Below are 21301 nucleotides of genomic sequence, written 5' to 3'. Positions count from 1 at the left end.
AGCACCGTAGTGTCCAGGAAGTGGATCTCTTGTGTGGACTGGTCCAGGCTGAGGTTGATGGTGGGATGGAAATTGTTGAAATCCTGGTGGAATTCCTCAAGAGCTTCTTTTCCATGGGTCCAGATGATGAAGATGTCATCAATGTAGCGCAAATAGAGTAGGGGCATTAGGGGACGAGAGCTGAGGAAGCGTTGTTCTAAGTCAGCCATAAAAATGTTGGCATACTGTGGGGCCATGCGGGTACCCATCTCAGTGCCGCTGATTTGAAGGTATACATTGTCACCAAATGTGAAATAGTTATGTGTCAGGACAAAGTCAAAGTTCAGCCACCAGGTTAGCCGTGACAGTATCGGGGATACTGTTCCTGACGGCTTGTAGTCCATCTTTGTGTGGAATGTTGGTGTAGAGGGCTTCTACATCCATAGTGGCTAGGATGGTGTTTTTAGGAAGATCACCAATGGACTGTAGTTTCCTCAGGAAGTCAGTGGTGTCTCGAAGATAGCTGGGAGTGCTGGTAACGAAGGGCCTGAGGAGGGAGTCTACATAGCCAGACAATCCTGCTGTCAGGGTGCCAATGCCTGAGATGATGGGGCGTCCAGGATTTCCAGGTTTATGGATCTTGGGTAGCAGATAGAATACCTCAGGTCGGGGCTCCAGGGGTGTGTCTGTGCGGATTTGTTCTTGTGCTTTTTCAGGGAGTTTCTTGAGCAAATGCTGTAGTTTCTTTTGGTAACTCTCAGTAAAAAACAGATGCTCTTTCAGGAAAAAATATACTCAAAGGTTAAATGCTGAAGTTCCTTGGGCTTCTGTCCACTTAATTCCCTCTTACAAGAGGCGTAGTGTTCATTTTTAATTTTTAAAGCAGTGAGTCAACATGAAATGTGGCAAACCATCAGCTGTTGTCAGAAGCATCACCACGTAGTAATAACCCTATTAGTGCTATTGGGTTGAATGCATCATGTCCCATCCCAAAAGGGGCCAAGAGGAAGCAAAATCTCAGAAACTTAGAATCCCAGTCCTGAGTTACAATCACAGCTTTGCCAGTCGCTCCTTGTGTGGCTCTGTGCAAGTCACTTACCCTTTAGATCTGCATTCCACACTCTGTAAAACAAGGATAATATTTCCCTACTTGACTGAGGACTGGGAGGATCAATTAGTTGGTTTTACAGTTGGTTTTAGAGTGCTTTACAGATGACAAGTACCTTATGAATGCTAAATATTAATATTTAAAGGAGTATATTGCTCTCAGGTAGAACACAACCTACAGCATATCAATTATGAGCTCATCAGGATAATAAGCTGACAGTTAAAATTGCACATACTCATGGAGTCAGTTACATCAGAAGCAGGTTTTACTAACACATTATCTCCTTGCCATTCTCTGCATAATCAGTCACACCCTCTTCTTCCATCCTTACTGCTTAGGAGTCTTCACCTCCTACTAACTTAATTTTCTGTCTCTCTCATGCTTCCAGTACTTTGTATTACACCAGGATACTCTTTTGATAGTGCTCCAATGCATATTTGCAAAGAACTCACCTTGAGTGTAATAGTGGGCAGACCCAAAGTCCCTGTAACGTGGCTTGTATTCACAGAGAAAAAATTCTAAGACTCAGCTGAAAACTTCCTCTTTAGGTCCTCCAGCCTCCCTGTCTGTTGTGGGTTTTTTTCCTGGCCAGGAATATGTTTCATGGCATGAAGGCATTCCAAACCAGAAACAGACAAAGATAGGTCACAAAACCTTCTTTTTGTTCTGCAAAAAAACATAACAGTAGGTTCAATGCCACAAACTTCACTGCACTTTTACATTGTGAATCTACTGAGGGTAGCAGTTGGCTTATGTCTAAGGATGCCTTTCTTTTGAGGTCACAGAGACTGTGTAACTGTAGATGGGGAGGGGCATGTATTTTGACCCCAATCCCCCCCCCCCAGCCCTGAAAGAAACAAAAATATAAACCCTGGCAGAAAACTGGGGGGGGGGCACTTGACCAGTGTGCTCCCTCCCAGGTGTCACCTCTGGATGGTCAAATACATTTGTAGTCCCTTCCCAGGAACTATTATTAGAAGAGCAGAAGTCTTTATTCATACATTGTTCCTATAAGTACAATACATTTGTTATTGAAAACACAAAGTGATAAAAAATAAAAAATTAGGAGCTGCTGTATATTTCCTGTATAGGAGTTCCATGCCAAAAAAAAAAAAAGTCTTGGAATTTCAATTTGAGTCACTGTCTCACCGATCAACAGAATTCCTCTCAGATCGTCTGAAGTGTCTACTCCTGGTGAGAGATTTAAGAGATATAAGAGATCTTATATTTTGGTGCAGCTATTGTCAATAAGGTTAAAATCCTCCATCTAACTCCTGCCACAAAATAAACTGTGCAGTAAAGAATTAGTCTGTGGAAGACTTAAAAAAGTGGTAGAAAGGAAATAAATCCCTTCCAAAAACAAAACAGCCACTGACTTGGAATACATTACAAGGAAGAGAGCAGCTGAAGGAAAAATAGGACAAAGGTTGCTTAGAGCATTGCAGCAGAAGTCATAGGAAGCATGCAATCTGATACAACAGTGAACATGAGCAGCCATATGTGAAGTATGTGGTATGTAGCACATCTAGCAGCACTACAGAGGTGGAATTACCCGGCCCAAACATGGTGCAAAAGTGACAAACTCTTGGGAGAAGGAATAATATCACAAATGCCTGAAGGAGGAAAAGATGATGATCGACACCTAGAATGGACTGAAGATAGCTCATGAATTGCTGTGCTTTCTAGGAAGATAAGACAGATGAGTGGAATGAAGCAGAAAAGGAACAGGTGCCTGGTTCAAATTGTCAAGGATTGAAGTACTTGCCAGTTGTGAAGATCATGAACTTGTCATATTTAGAGACTGCGTTGGAAGGATAAGAAAGAAAAGACTTTCAAATCAGTATTGATAATAATCAGTATTGTTAGATACACAATTCAAGGACTTGCTCTGTGGAAAAGTGAAACCTGAGCTAATCTAGTTGTATAAGAGACAGACAAATTTTAACCTCCAATGGGGAGATCATAGAAGAAGAAAATTGTAATTATTTTTGTTTGTCAGACAGTGCTTCTTAGAAAGATTACTACATCAGCTATATAGCCTGCTATACTAAGCATCCTAAAGAGAGAATCTATTTTTCAGCATCTCTAATGTAAAATCACAGCCCAAGAGAAAAGGAATCCATCTAGTGCTGTACAGTTTAAGAGCTTGATTTACGAATAAGCAGTACTCAAAGTACAATTATTTTACACTTTATATTCCCCAGGTTTTGAATGTGAAAGATTTGCTTTGATAAAATGTATTATTATGGAAATTCTCAATAAATTAACTCACTTTAGAAATTATTTCTGAGTTCAAAACTGATATCTAGATATTTTTCTGTATGCAGCTGCAGTGTTCTAGACAAATTTGAATGTTCATGTGCACAAGCTTACAGCAGGTTGTAATGATGCGGGACTCTCCCACGCGGCACTTCCTGCTGGCTCTCTGGGAATTAGCTCGTTTTCCAGCTCCAGAGCACTCTCTGCAGGCCGGTGTCATCACTGCCGCTGGCCCTCCCATGTCCCTTCCAAACCCCGGTGCCCCTTAGTCTTGGGGTTCTGCCCCAGCACTACCCCCTCAGTCTCCGGGTCTTCCCTCCCCAGGGAACCCCCAGCACCCTAATCCCAACTTGCCTCAGTGCCTACTGCCAGTCATCATTTAGCCTCCGCTCACTAGGGCCAACTGCAGCCTGTAATGGCCACTCATCATTGGCAGGGGAGGGGAGGGGGATAGGACCTGCTGCCTCTGCCTAGCCCTGGGCTGCCCCTTTGCAGCCCCAGCACCTGGTTTAGGCCCTGCAGCCTGGGGGCTTGTCAAGCTGGAGCTCCCCAGCCCCTCTTGCCTTTTCCCCCAGAGCTGCCCTACCTCAGGTCCCAGGTAGCCAGGTCTTTCCCTCTCAAAAGCTAGAGAGAGAGTGTCTTAAGTGCTTGGCTCACTGGCCTTTTATAGGGCTAGCTGCAGCCTGATTGGGGCGTGGCCCCAGCTGTGGCTGCCTTCCCCAATCAGCAGAGGCTGCTGCTTTCCTCAGCAGCAGCCCCCTCGAAGCAGCAGCCCTCTCCCAGGGCTGGTTTCAATCCCTTTCAGCCCTGGAGCGAGTCACCAATTTCTTGAATGAGCAGAAAGATAAAATCTACTAGGTCTAAATAAATGGCAGAATATTTGTTTTATTATCAAAAGGCTCAGCAGTTAGACCCCCCGAGAATTTATTCTTCATCTTCAGTCCTGTATCTTTGAGTTTTACCAGACAGGTAGAGCCCTGCGCAGATACACAATCTGCAACCTGCAAAAATTTTCTGCGGATATCCACAGATATCTGCGGATTTTCAGGGCTCTACACTGGGGGCCAGCCTGAGGCTCCGAGGCGTCCCCCCACCGAAGCCTGATCGAGAGAGCAGCATGGGCAGCTGTGAGGAGCCCCTGCGAATTCACGGACCCTCCGCCTGCTCTTGGCCAAGCAAGGAACCTTGGGGGTCAGGGGGTGAGGACACTGCTGGGGGCTGCTCTCAGCCCCCACCACCCTGCACCTCAGGCAGGTGGAGGGTCCACCACAGCTCCCCACGGCTCCCCGGCTGGACTCCACACTGGCCTGGGAGGAGGACGACCTGTGGAGCTGCTCAGGCCCCCCATCCAGGGCAGGTGGAGGGTCTGTGAATCTGCATGGGCTCCCCACAGCTGCCCATGCGGCTCTCTCCAGCTGGGCCCTGGCCAGGTGGGGATGCCTCAGTGGCTCAGCCTGGCCCACAGTGTAGAGCCCTGTAAATCCACAGATAATTTTTCCGGGTCGCTGTGGGGAGCCACAGCGGACCCTTCACCTGCTCTGGTCTGGGGGCCTGAGCAGCCCCCCCGCCCAGTGTCCCAGGACCCAAGCTCCCCATAGCTGTCTGGCGGTTCTCCCCAACCAGCTCCGGCTAGGGGGGTAGCTTGGAGCTGCAGCCCAGCCACGATAAGAGCCAGGCAGGCCCTCCACCAGCCCTGGGCAGGGGGCCCAAGCAGCCCCCAGCCTGTGTCCCTGCCCCCCAGCCTCCTGCCCAGTGTCCCTGCCCTCTGCCCAGGGCAAGTAGAGGGACCCAGGCTCCCCACAGCTGCCAGCACGGCTCTCCCCAATCCGGCTCCGACTGGGGAGAGGTGGCTCGGAGCCCCAGCCTGGCCACTGTAAGAGTCGGGCGGGCAGCTGTGCAGAGCCAGAGTGGACTCTCCACCTGCCCTGGGCATGGGGCCCAAGCAGCCCACGGCAGGTGGAGGATCTGTGCTGTGGTTCCTCACAGCTGCCCGCCCAGCTGGTATGTGCTGCACCTTGACAGAATGTTGCCGCAAGGGCACCCCCTCTGTGCATTAGGGAGCACTGCAGGAGGCGGTGTGACTTTTGAAACCCAATGCCTCTGTTACTTCTCCTGATTGTGGCTAAAAGCCACAGCAGTGCTTTACAGGTCCCTAAAATTGTTCCTTAAAAAGAAATTATCCATGGGTCTTTGCCCAGGTTAACCCTTAGGCATATATTTGTCATGTGTGAATTACACTGTAGACTAATACTGTATGTTTCTCCATAAACTTTGCTCTAGACCACCCCTGTCAACTACTTAACATGGACAGCAGTATGGTCTAATGAATAGGGCACTGGACTGGGGGTTCAAAGACTGGGGTTTCTGCCTCAGTTGCTCACTGCCTATATGACCTTGGACAAGTCACTTTTTTCTCTGTGCCTGATTCCTTTCCCACTCCAAATGTGTCTTGTCTACAGAGATTATAAATTCTTTGGGGCAGGGACTGTCTGTGTCTCACTACGTGTTAGTACAGGACCTAACACAGTGGGAACCCAATCTTGGTTGAGAACTGTACGCACTACTGTAATATAAATAATCAAACCTATCCCCAGCAGCTGAAGTGTCCTGTTTAACCTTTCCTCTCCCCGGCCAGGGAACCTAACTGGTAACTAAATCCCAGAAGCTAAAGCCTCCTGCTACTTCTGAACCATCTATTCATTTCCATACCGATCCCAATTCTAGGTACTCCATCCCATACCCTTGACGAGCTATTAGCCAACCTTCCCAGACGTCTGATTTTCCTGTCACCTGCCCAAATAATCCTGCCTGTGAGCCTCCCTGATGTCTCCTGGCACATGTCCTACCCATCTTCTCAGTTGCTGAATTGTCCTTTTACTCATTCCTCTTCACCCCTGAACAGCCTACATTAACCTCCATCTCAGGAATTAATTGCTCCTATTTTCATTCATATGGAAATAACTGTTCTAAATGATAACAGGCCATAACAAAAAATAAAAACCCACATCCATTTGTATGTAAAAACATTAGCTGCCATTTATATAAAATCCTAATGTGTCAGCTGAGTAACTCTCCAGTCAAACTCAGTGCAATGTTCTCTGGGTTTTCAAACAAAGGCTGTATCTATGAGCTTAGGATGTGATTACCAGCTTGCATAGACATACATACCTGCACTAGCCTGATGAGTGCTAACGTGAATATAAATGGTAGTGGAGTCGCTTTTAACACGGGCAGCGGCAGCTCAGCTTAGCTGTGCCAAGCACAAACCCGCCAGAACCCTGTGGGTATGTACTCAGCGCTGGTAAGCCATGCCACCACTGCTTGTGCTGTTGGTGCTATTTATATTCACACTGATGCTCATCAAGCAAGAGTGAGTATATATAAGCAAACTGGGAATTGCACCCCATGCTCATAGTGTAGACATAGCCAAAAAACAACAGCGAATATTAAAAAAAATATATATAGTCCAAGCTATTTTTCTTGACCGCTACAGGCAGTGAATGGTGTGATTATTTACAGAGGAATCTCAAATCTAAAAACCTGAATGCCACCACCACATGTCCCATTGCAGAAAATGTCTGTCTGTTCTTCGGTTGCATTGTGATTTTTTTTTTCTCTCCTGCATGACAATGTAGGTCAGGGATAGCGCTATGGTTATTAAATTCAAATGGCAAGATTAGACATTAAATCACTTTGTATTGACAGGAGATTGCTTCCTGTTGAAAATAAACAAAAATGTTCATATTAATACAACAGACAGATGCTATAAACTAGCCCAATATGTAGTGCTTGATTACTCTTCTAATGCAGGAAACAATCAACTGTCTTTATGGAATGTTTACAGCAGTGAATCCTCTGCCTCATCTTGCAACAGATCGACATAACAAATGAAAGATGGCATGCAGCACAGGAAGGAGGAGAGTTTGCTGTTGCCTTTTAAGAACACGTGGAATGAGGAAAATGACTATATTTATTATGCCAATAGGAAGGCTTCAGCTGCTGCCTTTGAACCCTAATTACTGCAGAACTTTTATGGAAGTATCTAGTGCTGCTTTAAAAAAAAAAGTATCATGCAATTTCAGAAAAATACCTTGTATCCCAAGACCATTGTACATAACTAGTGTTATATTGATCAGGAAGCCTCCAGATGCTCAGTCTGATTTATCTCCTTTATGCTGTGATTTATTATATACAAGAGCATAACAAACATACTGGATATTTAATTCATGCTTCAGAAATATTCTCCTGATACATTTGTTGTTTGGAATGCCCAAGTACTTGATAATTATCACAGTGGACAGTAGAAATGGTGGGCTACTGTACATTTAAGCAGCTGGCATGCATGTATGTCTGTGGCTTGTTTCTGCTCCCATCTGCAGAGACACATACTCTTCAAATATTTGTTTATTATTATTTACATAATTCCTTTTGCTGCTTTGGATTTCAGTACACAAGTTATTCTGATATGTGCATTTTATACAAAAACATGCAAATTCTGTGAGCCAAACCAATGTAGTCTAGTGTGATCTCTGCTGCTGATGTAGCAAGCAGCTAGAGATCCTAACTTGGTCCAATTCCAGAATCAGGACTAGGTCACCAATCTTCTTAGCAGGATTTAGCAAGCCTTTATTTTTTTATTTTTTTTAAAAGCTTAGTGCTGGCTTTTTACAATTGTGAGCTCAAACAGTATTAAAGAAGGTTGTCCCCAATAGAAAATATGTTGTGTTATGCAATGTCACTGACACTTGTCCTATACATGTTACTATAGCATAGCAAGTGCTATGTATTCATCTACATACTTCACTTCAGGATCTAGGTAAGATAATTTAAGGAATGGAAAGGTAGTTGAAGGTGCTAGATACAATGAATGTGAAGAATCTTGTATATTATAGTAGCAAAATACACAGAAGAATTAAATGAAAGCAAATGAACAGCCTTAATTGTACATCAAGATGGTACTTTCCAATCTGTAATAAGAGCTTTATTTTTTATGAGGCATTAATTTAAGTTTGACCCTATCTGTAGCACTGAAGTAATTGGAGATATAGTGGAGTTTTTAGTGTAGCAAATACATTTCTTTAACAAATAATTTCTGTAATGCAATTCTTTAGTGTTCAAGATATGTCTCTTTTAGTCACTTAGTAAGAAATATATATATATATTGTCTATAAACAAATGGAAGTACTGCTTGCATTGTCTGTTTGAAAAAATGTGTCCAATTTTATTAAACTAAATCTTTTTGAATCAACCAGTCCTCAGTGATTTCTCATACCCAGTTAAATACTGTCCAGTCAATAGATTTTATTCTGATGTGCACTTTTCAACATCTACCATCAAAATTCTTGAGTGCACAATCAGTGATAACTATAGTTAATATATTTACTTGAAAAATTAATGTTCGTTTTTAACTACCACAAAACTGATTGTTTATTCTCTCTCTTTCTCTCTCATTATATGAGGAATACTTTCAGATTAGGAGCCTGAAAGATTGGCAGAAAGTTCTTTTTACATGCTGTGTAACTGGTTGTAAACTGAGTTTAGAATTTTATGCTGGTCCAAGAGAAGCACATGTCTGCATAAACATTTATTTACAGTAGTCTGCATATCTGTTTGATTATGAAACTGAAAGGACAACAGTTGCTGTAGAAAGAGACAGGTGGCTCATTGCTTAAATACTTCAATGTGATTACTCATGTGTAAAGGTATACATGACTGCCTCAGACTTTGCAAGATGGTAATCTGAATTTTGATTTAGTAGGCTTTACCAGTTTATGGTAGAACTTTAGCATAATTTCTTGGATTTTAATTTTTTGGTGACTGAGTAGTGAGCTATTTATAAAATGTTTCACATAATCCATACGATATTTCTATCAAAATGTTGTATTTTCCAGGTATGTCAAATTTGGGGTTTAGGTACCCCTCAGGGAACATTTTCACAAAGCACCTAAGAGACTTAGGAACCTAAATTCAACAGTTTGATCACATTGGTGCTTTTAAAAATTCTATGCCATGCATTTGCAACCTTAAGGATCAGGCAAGGGGCACGTTTGTTAAAATTGGCTTTTGCTCTCATTTGATTTAAATAAATGTTAATATTTGAAAATATTAGGGCATTATTGGGAGTAAGAAAATAACTGTTTTCCTTTAACAATGTGCTGAATTGTGTAGGCATTCTATGTGTAAATGTAATACACATGAGTGCAGAATCCAGTTCAGGGTCTCTGCCCTAACATTCAAAGCTCTCCATGGGATTCATTGGCCATAGCAATCTGAGAGATCACACCAAGCCTCCGTGACCAGAATACCTCTCGACAGCTACGTTGACCAACAGGGGAAAGCTTATACATGCAGGAGACAGAACTTTCACAAGAGATGGATCTTGAGCAGTGGGGCCGTCTTTTTCAGCCTGAGGCTAAACCTACTTCAAAAAGGTCAAGATGCTCCATCAGTACTTTGGGGCAGATTCTGTGCCCTATTCTGTTCCCTTTCCACTCTTTAGATGATACAATTGGAATGGAAATAATCCACAGATCTCTTGATGGAGATTTCCTCAACATGGGGGGGAAAGTAGAAAAACAGTAAGGACATGGGAAAAGTAGGTTTTGTCTCACTTTCACATCCTTTTTTCCCCATGGAACCCCTCTTTAGTTCATAATCAAATACAAATATTATTCTTAACATAGTTACCCTTGCGGGTCCAAATTTAAGACCACAGGTTAGACACCTCTGATTAGAAGATGGAGCTAATTCCCAAAGAGATATGAGTGATTGCTGGCTTCATTGCATTTGAAACTAAATGCAAAAGTCAGTTTTCATAGCTGTATATAATATAAGTGCAAAGTTTTTTATATAATATATAACACACACACACACACACGCACACAGAGCAAACAAAAAATGTAAACTAATCAAGTAGTTCTTCTACAGTGTGGGAAAGAAGAGAGTATTGTTGTTTTAGTTTTTAAATATTTGGGAGGCACTCAGATAATACTACAGTGATTACCCAGATCCTGGAGACTTGTCTGTACATGACTAGTTCCACTGACTTTGATATAACTAATCATGAGAGAAAAGATTAGGTTTTTCAGGATTGGTCCCAGTTTTTGTACAAGACCTCTGAAGTATGAGGAAAGAACAAGTGCAATTGTATTGACATTAGACTGTCATGGAAATCAACAGTTCAGAGTGTGACCTACTGTAGAGAATAAAATCTTTCCGCTAGGGGAAGGGGAGGGAATGCTCACTACACCAAATACAGAGTATTTCTGACAACCAGCTAAGGATTTATGCTTGTTTCTGCTACAAGGTTAATTGTAAAAAGAAAAGGAGTACTTGTGGCACCTTAGAGACTAACAAATTTATTAGTGCTCTAATAAATTTGTTAGTCTCTAAGGTGCCACAAGTACTCCTTTTCTTTTTGCGAATACAGACTAACACGGCTGCTACTCTGAAACCAAAGGTTAATTGTGGAAGATGAAGCATGGGGGAGATGGGGTGAGTGGGTGTGTGTACTAGAGAGAGAAGGTGGGTGAGTTAATATCTTTTATTGGACCAACTTCTGTTGGTGAGAGAGACGAGCTTTCCAGCCACACAGACCTCTTCTCCCAGTCTTAGCTCTGTGTAGCTTGTAAGCTTGTCTCTTTCACCAACAGAAGTTGGTCCAATAAAAGATACTATCTCACCAAACTTGTCCATCTAATATTATGGGCCCAACAGGAGTACAGCAATATTGCAACACACACACACGCACACTTTTTCCATTTCTCTTTTTGATTAGCAAAAAGATTGTGAAGAGGCTACCATGTGATTTTTTTTTTTGCAATGCAAAAATGAAAGTGTATAAGAAAATAACCTGCAAAACTTATGGAGCCAAATCCTGTCCTCCTTACTCAGACAAAACTCCAGTTAAAACAGTGGGATTGATAAAAACTATAAATTAGTGTTAAAGTAAAAATTTAGCCTTTTCCGTGAGGCACATTGTGAAAGAAAAAATGGTCAGTAGACCTGCACTGAAAAGAATGAGAGGAAATGGAAAAGGTCTGTACTGCCACATGCCAAAACATATTACACTATGCAAGATTAGAGTAAGCACACATTTATATTGTTAAGACCCACTGGAAAGTGGAAATGCTAATTAGGAATGAGAATCAGAAAACTTCAGAATCATTCAAAATCCAATTATTTCTGCCAACGTTGCATGATGTTAATCCGTGTCTTCGTTCCAATGGTCATGCCCACTGTAATTTTTATAACAGTTGTGTGCTGAAATAAACAACCTAAAAGTCACTCGTGCTAATTCTGACTCTTAAGGGCTACACTGGCAACTTTCCGGGTGGGTGACGGTGTGTGTGTGTGTGTGTGTGTGTGTGTGTGTGTGTGAGACACACATACACACACATTTTCAATTTAAAATTAATGCCCATAGCCACAGTATTTATTTGCACTGCTGTGCTCCTTGGTCGATTGAACAGAAAGAATGTGTTTGAACTCTGTTTTGTTCTGGCCCTGTAGTTATTGTACAGGGAGAAGATGGGCACCAGTGATGAAAATAAATTAATGTATAGCTAGCCTTTTGTAATGTTTTTTCCATCTTTGCTTCCATCTTGCCTATAGAACTCCTGCTGAATGTGGTCACTTTTAATTGCGTTCAGAAGACAGACGTTCCTTGCCTGCTGCAGTGGGCTGTGCCTTTTTGTCCTCCTTGTTCAGCATTTTGTATACACATGAGACTGCAGCATTGCATGCAAAAATAGCTTCACTGTAAAACGTGGCATTTTGGCCGCTGTAATAGCTTTAATTTCTAAGATGAGAATGTTGTGTTGTGCTCCTAACCTGCTCACCCTATATCTGATATATTTGCAAAGGGAAAGTAATCAAGCAGTGAATTAAAAATAGAGGAAGGGGGTAGCCTGCCACTCTACTACTCAACCAGGTATATAGAAGTCAGGGTAATTCACTCTTAAGTGACTGTACGCACACACATGTAGATACAAATATGAATTGTGTGTGAATTTATAGGGATGAATTCTGAATGCAAATGGCCAGCATGAAATTCCCCTGACATAGGGGAACTTCTCCCTGGGATAAAGCTAGCAGAGATGGCATCTATGCAGACCCATGCTCTCCACACTAATAGTAGATTGCCAGGGGAGGGCAAGGACAAGGTCAGGCATGACAAAGCGAACTGTGCCAATGTTGGAGAACTTCCCACTGGCATAGAGTTTGTAGATGCAGGTCCAGTGCCTGCCACACATCCCCACCCCATAGGGGATGTATCTGGGAAGGAAGGGAAAGGAGCATGATGGAGTACATTACGCTATGCCATGCCTGTCCCATGCGCCCTATGCCAGGGGCAGAAGTTAAAGCAGCATCTTGGCTCTCAGAATTAGGAGCTCCCTGCCATCTCAGCCTAACCTTTTCAGTGCATCTGAGAGAAGGCACCCAATCTGCTTTCTGCTTGGCTACATTTTTGCCCTCTCACCAGTCCCATTATTATACCTTAAGTCCTCCTAAGTTTTGAAGAGAGAAATTTTCTGTGATCCTCACAGCACCAGCATGACCAACAAGACGATGGCATCTCTTACTGCTGGAGGCAGTGGTGGACCATTCTGTTTGTTGTCCATCCTCAGTAGACTTTCACTAACATGCAGTATCTTGTCACAATTCAGTAACTTTTGCTTTGACAGCGCAGTTGCTGTAGCACAAGGCTTGAGTGAAAAACTGTAGTAGGAATCTGTGCTCAACATGTTTCACTCCCTCAGAAAGAGATTCAATACCATGGCGTAAGCCAGAATCTGGAAGAAGATTAGATAGTGGGACAAGGATAAAGAGAAACATGTGTTGAAGGATCAGATTCCATGTATTTTAGAAGAGGGAATATGAATTGGTTTTACTCTAAGTGCCCTAACAATGCAGCAACTATTGCTAGAATTCTCAGCTAGAACAGAAAGTTTGGTTAGCTTCCTGGGGGTGTCTCGTACCTCTCAACTTCAGAATATCTATCTTTTGCAAAGTCTTAATTTGGCCCCCTGTGGATTGATAGGTTCAATACTCACTGTCCCCATGTCAATTTCCTGGAAAGAAACTAGCACAAGGTGGATGTTACCCTAAACAAATAACATTCAACCCTGATGTCATTGATTCATAGATTTATAATAAAAACGCTTTTCTAGTGTAAGTTTGATGAGAATAATTCACAATACTTATTTTGGTGACTAGAATGGCATAATGTATAAAGCACAAAAGAATATACAAAAGCTTTTTCTACTGTGTCACTGTTATGTCCTTTCATCTTGTCAAATACAATGCAGTTCATGAGTTTAATGCATAAGTGAACAAAAACTTCCTCCTTATTTCCCTGCTCTAGGAAACATCAGTGATTGTACCCTGCTGTTAACAAGTGAGAATACTTGGCCTGATGTAAGCCTGTTATCCATACAATGCTAGGCTGAAGTGTTTAATTTTAAGGCTTCTCATTCATGTCTGATGAGTAATGTGTTACTTCAGTCTCATATTTTATTGCTGAAATATGACGTGTGGAAGTATGCGTGTGTATCTGTAATGGCTTGGATGAATACTGTGGTATGAGAGGCTGAAGAGAATTTCAAACCTCTATAACTTCCTCCCAGTGGACACATATCTAGAGAATATAAATTTGTTTCACTAACAAGAATATTATGCCATTATTTTTCATACTCTTAGTCCCTTCACTCCAGCCTTTCTTTTCAGTATTGTGGGGCTGAAGAAGTTGGTGGCTAGGAGACACATAGGGAGTGTGTTCATAGGACAGGGAAGGGGAGAAGGGTCAGGTGGGTTGTGACTGCTGGGGTGCTCTTAAGGGGAAAAAGAGAAGAAGCAGTCAGGGGAAGAAGAGGGAACTGGAGAGGAGTAAGGAGGGAAGCTAGAGTAATCGGGGAGAAGGGAGGTGAAGTGGTGGGTTGGGATTGCTAAAGTAGGATAGGGAAAAGGAACAGAGTGGGAGAGGTAGGCGATCTATCACGGTAGGATCTGCAGAAGCCAGTTGGGGGAGCTTGAGAAGGGAGAGGTACAGATCCAAGAATAGAAAAGGGGGTAACAAAGAAAAGATGCATCTTCTCCTCTCCCTTGCATATGGGAATCACTGACAAGTGTGGACCTGCCAAGTCTACTGCTTTTAGCCCTTTCTACTAGGAAACTTGACCAATTTACTGCCTTTTCTGGTTCCCAGGTCAGTGAGAATTGTGGGTTTCGTATGAATTGAGAGAGCAGAGTATGTGTATGTTTTGAAATAGACCTGGAACTACAGCTCTGAAGAGTTACCTTTTTACTTCACAACTTCTCTCCTACTTTATATTATCCAAATCTAGATTTCTCACTCTATTGCTCACTCACTCACTCTCAAACTAATTCTAAGCAAATATTTTTCTGTGATTTTTAATGGCCATGTCTCATTTAATCCCATTCATGTTTGAAATGTGTTTAAGAATTTTTTGAGGAGGGTGCTGTTATGTTTGAATTGTTTAGGGTGTTCTCTTGGATTAGAGGGCAAATGTTTTTGCAGACAGGGAAATTGGAATATATCTTTTTTGATCCATGACTTTCCAGTGTACAGATTTAAGATCTTATTATGATTCTGCTAAGCACATCAGTACAGATTGCTGAGAATGGCCTGACACTTTTGGCATTGAGAGAATTAAGTTATGAGTCTTACTAACAAACAGTTGTTCCTCCCATTACTTTACTACTTAGGGCTTTTCACCAGGGAACAGATGATAGGAATCATATTAGAAAATATTATGGCATAAATGGAGAAGCTTTGTGATCTTGTTGCTGTACCCACTGTCCTTCCTCCTCTCTCTTCTCCTGTTTGTTATCCCTCTTAAGGGGCAGGACCATGTCTTCTCTGCTGTAATGTGCCTAACACACCTTTGGGCACTGCAAAATAATATTAATTAATTATGGCCTGGAAGTTTTATTTATTTGTTTCATTGATACACGGCACGTAACTAAAACACTGGTTTCAGAGTAGCAGCCGTGTTAGTCTGTATTCGCAAAAAGAAAAGGAGTACTTGTGGCACCTTAGAGACTAACAAATTTATTAGAGCATAAGCTTTCATGAGCTACAGCTCACTTCATCGGATGCATTTGGTGGAAAAAAAAACTTTTTTTTTTCCACCAAATGCATCCGATGAAGTGAGCTGTAGCTCACGAAAGCTTATGCTCTAATAAGTTTGTTAGTCTCTAATGTGCCACAAGTACTCCTTTTCTTTTAACTAAAACACTGTGTCCTATCTATATATGCAATTATCTCCCCACATTATCATAATTTTCAAATGGGAAGGTGCACACATCTAATGGTGTTTGTGTGCTAGAACTGGTTGGGAATTTATCAGTGAAATGTTTTTTCCAATAGAAAATGCCAGTTTGTTGACACTGAAACTTTTGATGGAAATGTATCTGTTACAATTACGTTTTCATCAGGGAGGTTTCTCATGCCCATGGTATGGGGGGACAAGGAGGAAGAGAGGAGGAGTGAAGGTATGTGTCCTGCCTGGTGGTTAGGGCAGTCACCTGCAGTGTGAGACCCAAGTTCATGTCCCAACTCTGAATCAGACAGGGATTTGAACCTGTGTCTCCCACGTTCCAGTTGAGTGTATAACCCCTTGACTATTCTGGATTGTCTCTTTCTCTCTCTCGTGTGTGGGGTGGTTTTTTTGTTTTGTTTTTGTTTTGTTTTGTGTTTTTTAAAGAAACGTCTGAAAGGTCTTGTTTTCACTCCTGTGTGGAACAAAAACAGATTTTCAAAAGCTCAACATTTTTTATTAAACGGAGTTCTTGTTTTATGGCCTGCCCAAATATATACAGGAATTTGTACAAATATATGAACAGTTATGCAAATTGGCAAAAATTCTTTGACTGTGGCTTTTGGGTGGGAAGCATGTGTGTCCTTTTCTCTTGTCTTGCTGTTTGCAGCAGGAGGTCTCTGACATAGGTGGTGGCACCTGTTCCAGAACTCATTCATATACTGTATAACAAGGGCCATATAAGTACCCAGACATATAGCGTGAGATAATTTACTGCGAATCATTAAGATCTGATTGCGGCAATGGAAAGGTTGGACATATGAAGCTCATCTATCCTGATACCAACAGGCACTGATGTGATGGGAAGGTAGGAATGTCATCCCAGCAAGGCCCCTCCCTTAGCCCCTTCCTCATCACAGCATCCTTTTTAGCAGCTGCCATATAACAAGAAGCTGATTTTGCCATATTCCGTTCCGACGCAGCTACAAAGCTGTGGAGATTTCCTGAGTAGGTAGAGGGTATCTGCACAGGGGAAAAAAAAAAGGCTAGAGAAAGTAGAGGACATTTTATAACAGCTAAAACATGAACCATCCAGTTTTGCACACAGCTAGCCAAACTTTTTGCTCTTACCTTCGTCACCTATACCCACTGAGCACAGTGAGACCCTGATTGGGCCTTTTGGGTGACACTTCAATAAGAAAAGTGATTAGAGATCACATTTGGTCTTTAACTGTACTTAGCTGCCTTATTTTTATGCTTATTGTACAATGGAGCTACATATTAAAGGCAATTTCCATTCACACGTTTTCTTTAAAACACCTTAACTTGCAGCTGCTCTGTACTATTTGTCAAAGCTGTGGCTGCATGGATCCTCCAGCTGAAACAGCTTCAGTTTTGACCTTGTGTGATAAATGAAGGGAGGCGTAGGTAGCTCCCTTTTATGGACACCCAGCCAGCCAGTAGCTATAAAATCCCTCTTAGTAGCTGTTCTGTAATTGCTCTACCTGTAAAAGGTTAAAAAGTCTCACTGTGATGCATAGGTAAAAGGAAGTGAGTGGGCATCTGGCCAAAAGAGCCAACGGGAAGGCTAGAACTTTTTAAAATGAACAAAGACTCCCCTTTTGTCTGTCTGTCTGTGGCTCTACCGGCTGGAGAGGGGACAGGGCAACGGCTGTGCTGTGAGAAGCTGGGGGCCAGGTATGAAAAGTCCTCAGTATCAGACCTAGAAACTATTTATTTGAAACCCCAGATATGTAAGTAGATCAGGGAATGTCTAGAAAGTCGTGATTAGGTTTATCTCTTTTTATTTATTTATGGCTTGTGGATTCCTCTGTGCTAACCCCAGGTGCTTTTGTTTTGCTTGTAACCTTTAAGCTGGACCTCAAGAAAGCTATTCTTGGTGCTTAATCCTTGTATTGCTCTTTTAAAATCTAGCAATAGCCTGAGTTCCCTAATATATTTTCTTTCTTTTTTTATTAATAAAATTTACCTTTTTTAAGAACAGAATAGGATTTTTGTCTTAAGAGGTTTGTGCACATGTTGTTTAATTAGCTGAGGACAACAGCTGATTTCCTTCTTTTTCTTTTCTCAGCTCTTCCCCCGGGGGAGGGGGGTGAAAGGATTTGGGGGTACCCCACAGGAAAGAATTCCCAAGTGCACCTACCTGGGCTCTCAAAGGGGTTCTGCACTTGAGTGGTGGCAGCATCTACCAATCCAAGGTCAGAGAAAAGCTGTAACCTTGGGAGTTTAATACAAGCCTGGAGTGGCCAGTATTAATTTTTAGAATCCTTGTGGGCCGCCACCTTCTGCACTCAAAGTGCCAGAGTGGGGAATCAGCCTTGAAACCTTGCATGACTTTTAAATGACAGGACATTGAGCTGTCATAATGCAAATACATGTAAATGTAACAGTTGTGTCATATTATTTTTCTTAAGACAAAGATTTTTGTAGATTTACTTAGCACTTACTCCCATTCAGAGATCTCATCATTTAGATTGATATTAAAAAGTAAAGCAACAGTGTGGGGAAAACCTGGTGTGGTCTACTGTTTTAAACCAAATAGTTGTCAGATTTCTGCTAGAAAGTCTTGATTTCCTTTCTTCTCAGTGTCTCAGTAGTAGTTTCTGTCTTTTGGATGTAATTAAAAAGCTATATAAAGCTAAAAAGAAACCAGCCAACTTCTATTATCTGTTGAATTCTGGAGTTTAGGAGAGTGGATCTGTTGGCTGGAGGATAAATATTTGTTTAAAAGTCTACAGCAATAGTGGCTATATAGCCAAGCACTTAATTTAATCTAGTGTTTAAAGCAAGTGACTAGTACAATGCCCTGGGGCGACATCCTCAGCTGGCATAGGAAGGCATAGTTCCATTGTAGTAAATGGAGTTATGCCAATTTACACCAGCTATGGAGCTGGCCCCTCTGGTCTATGCCCTACTCTGTTGCAGATTTTCTGTGGAATCTTGGACAAGTCACTTTAGCAGTTGTGTGCCTAATTTCCCCATCAGGGATAATTTTTTCCTACCTTTTTAAAGTGCCCTGAGATCTTAAGAGGAAAATGTCAAGTAAGTGTAAAGTGTTACTTTGTTGTTGTTAATGTGCAACTACTCTTACCATTTCCAAAAATTTTTCTCAAACACTTTGCAGTGAATTGCACAATAGCCTTCATTCCCGTTCGTTTATTTGTTTTATTTACTTAAAACAAATCTAAAACAGTTTGAGACTTTAAATGGCCAGATTTCGTGGAGTGACAGACTGTAATGGATTTACTCCGTGTTACTCAAAACACAATTTATTGTCATATGAAGTAGACTGAAATAATAATATCTACAGTGCTCTTTATTTCATTAGTTCATTATTTTAATGAAAATAAAGTCAACAAGTACTAGAGTATTACTATTCTGCTTATATACTTGTTGAATTTTACTGATAATGAAACTGTTCTGCTTATATTTATGTTAAACTAAAAAGTTGTGTGTGCGCGTATATATGTGTGTTTATATACACACAGACTCAAAAGAAACACAAGTATTCATGCTTAATATAAGAAGATTCTGCAAAGGGTCTAGCTTTGGGGGATATGTAACACATGATGAAATGATGGTCAGAATGCTGCTTGCATTCTGTGTAGTATGAACTTTAGATATGACTAAATAACATAACAAGGCATAACTAACGAGTATTGCATTGCCACACGGGCAGATCATAAAAAGGGGTCTTTTGCCTTGTAAACCTTATGCTTAGAGTAGGAAATAATTTGAGTTCTTAACATCCAGCCCAAAATTTGCTGAGCATCTCCTGCTATGTGTGGAATATTTACCACTCCCATTAGTCTCAATGGGAAGTGCAGGTGCTCAACAGTTTACAGGAGACACTTCAGTGCCTCCGAGAATCTGGCTCTCACGCAGCGTAATACAACTTAAATATTCATTGATAAATAAAATACTCATTGATAAACCTTAGAATTGATTGCCTTAGGTTTCATGCTCCTAGCAGTGTTGCTTGTTGAACTGTAATATCACTCACTATTGTAACAGTTTTACTTCAGCTGTTCGTTTATTAATAGAAACTGTTCCCCTCCAGGTCACCAGTTTTATCTGGTTCAGAATTACAGCTTTTGAAAGTTGCTATAAACTCATGGCTCTCTTGGACTCAATCTACCGGTACTTCGTAAGGGGCATATGCTCATATAACAAAACCATCACCACAACTGGTACAATCTCAGCAGATAGCCAGGTCCTAAATAAGCATAAAAAACTAACTATCCTCTCACAGAGGAGGTCTGGGCTGAGAAATATCAGTGGGATTCTGGAGAATCCTTTTCTTTCACTTTCTTAACCCAATCCAGCTCCCAATGATGGTAATGGGAGTTTTTCCATTGACTTCTGTGGATGCAGGATCAGCGCCTTCCCCCCCATGTGTAAACATAAAAGAAGGACTTCATGGGGCTAATCCACACAAATGCCTTTGCTCCATCATCCATAGGTTTCAAACCCGCTTAGGTGTGTATTTGAGACCAATGTTTGTTACTACTGTTGCATATGGAGAAGGCTATAGTTCTACTGCAGTATAAACTCAGAATATATTAAGTGCCAGTATTTGTGAGATAGAAGAAATCTTTTAAGATACCCCTTGAATGTTACAACTATTGATTTATTTTTAACTCCACATTGAGACCTGAATTTTTACAGGAGGCAAATTAGCCCAGTTCAGCAGATTTTGTACAGTTCCAAATCAATGGCTTTTGAAAGGTGTGTAGGTTCAGATAAATCAGTATTGGTTTCGTAACTTTATTATGCTCAAGAAAGTTTATTTAAATGTTGCTGTACTTTGAAATTGATGAAAATGTTCTTTTGTTTTCCATAGAAACGTTCTAGAGGTCAAATATTGTTTGACAAAGTATGTGAGCATCTGAATCTTTTGGAAAAAGACTACTTTGGGCTAACATACAGAGACATGGAAAACCAAAAGGTAAAAAAGACACTTCAGTTAGGGTTTTCTTGAATTAAAAGGAAGTAGAAAGAAAATCAACAGTACTGGAATCTTGCTAACTGGCATTGATCTTGAGTTTGCCCGGGATAGGAAATGCAGCCATCAGATTTTTTTTCCCCGGTGATCAGTTACCTACAATCCAGAACTGATGTTTTAGTTTTTCCTCCCAAAGGATGCATCTTTATTTAATGCCATCTCTTTTTTAATTGTTTGTGCCTCCCAAGAACAGGAACAATATTCTCCTGTCTTCCTTGTGCCTTGGTTATTTATGATGCATGATAAGTTAATCGTGTAGCTTTTCCCTTTCTAGTATGGTTTGTTCCAATACTGCCTTGAAAGTCAGATTTACAACCATAAATATATTTAACACTAAAAATAGTTTATTTAATGTTAAGGTTGTGACACAGATAGGCAGAAGTTGATTCAGTATTGCTGCTAATTCCCTTTCAAGACTCAGGTTATCTTTACCTGAGCGTTATTGCTCAATTAGTACTGGGACACGATGATCTAAGATCCATGCAACATATACAGTGTAGACACTCAGGAGCATCAGAGAACTCTCTAAATATTTCTTTAAAGTATTTTGTTAACTTCCTTTTGATACGTCTTGGTTAAAATGTATATTATAAAAGAGTCCCCTAACAGGTTTTCATATAAGTATGTGGTGGTTTTCTGTCTTAATGA

The 21301-nt window shown here is 41.3% G+C and overlaps 1 protein-coding gene across 50 annotated transcripts in view; it reads left to right on the top strand.

Moving 5' to 3' along the window:
• Nucleotides 1-21301, top strand: part of EPB41L3 (erythrocyte membrane protein band 4.1 like 3) — a 192086-nt gene that overhangs the window by 118372 nt on the left and 52413 nt on the right. For all 50 annotated transcript variants that reach the window (XM_043508069.1, XM_043508068.1, XM_043508070.1 and 47 more), the window contains exon 4: nucleotides 20492-20596. In XM_043508069.1, coding sequence (XP_043364004.1) covers nucleotides 20492-20596 — 105 coding nt within the window. The remainder of the gene's footprint in view (nucleotides 1-20491; nucleotides 20597-21301) is intronic.

The sequence above is a fragment of the Dermochelys coriacea genome, chromosome 2, assembly GCF_009764565.3.
Source record: "Dermochelys coriacea isolate rDerCor1 chromosome 2, rDerCor1.pri.v4, whole genome shotgun sequence".
NCBI classification, from domain to species: domain Eukaryota; kingdom Metazoa; phylum Chordata; order Testudines; family Dermochelyidae; genus Dermochelys; species Dermochelys coriacea.
This window is presented reverse-complemented; position numbering and strand designations above follow the sequence as displayed.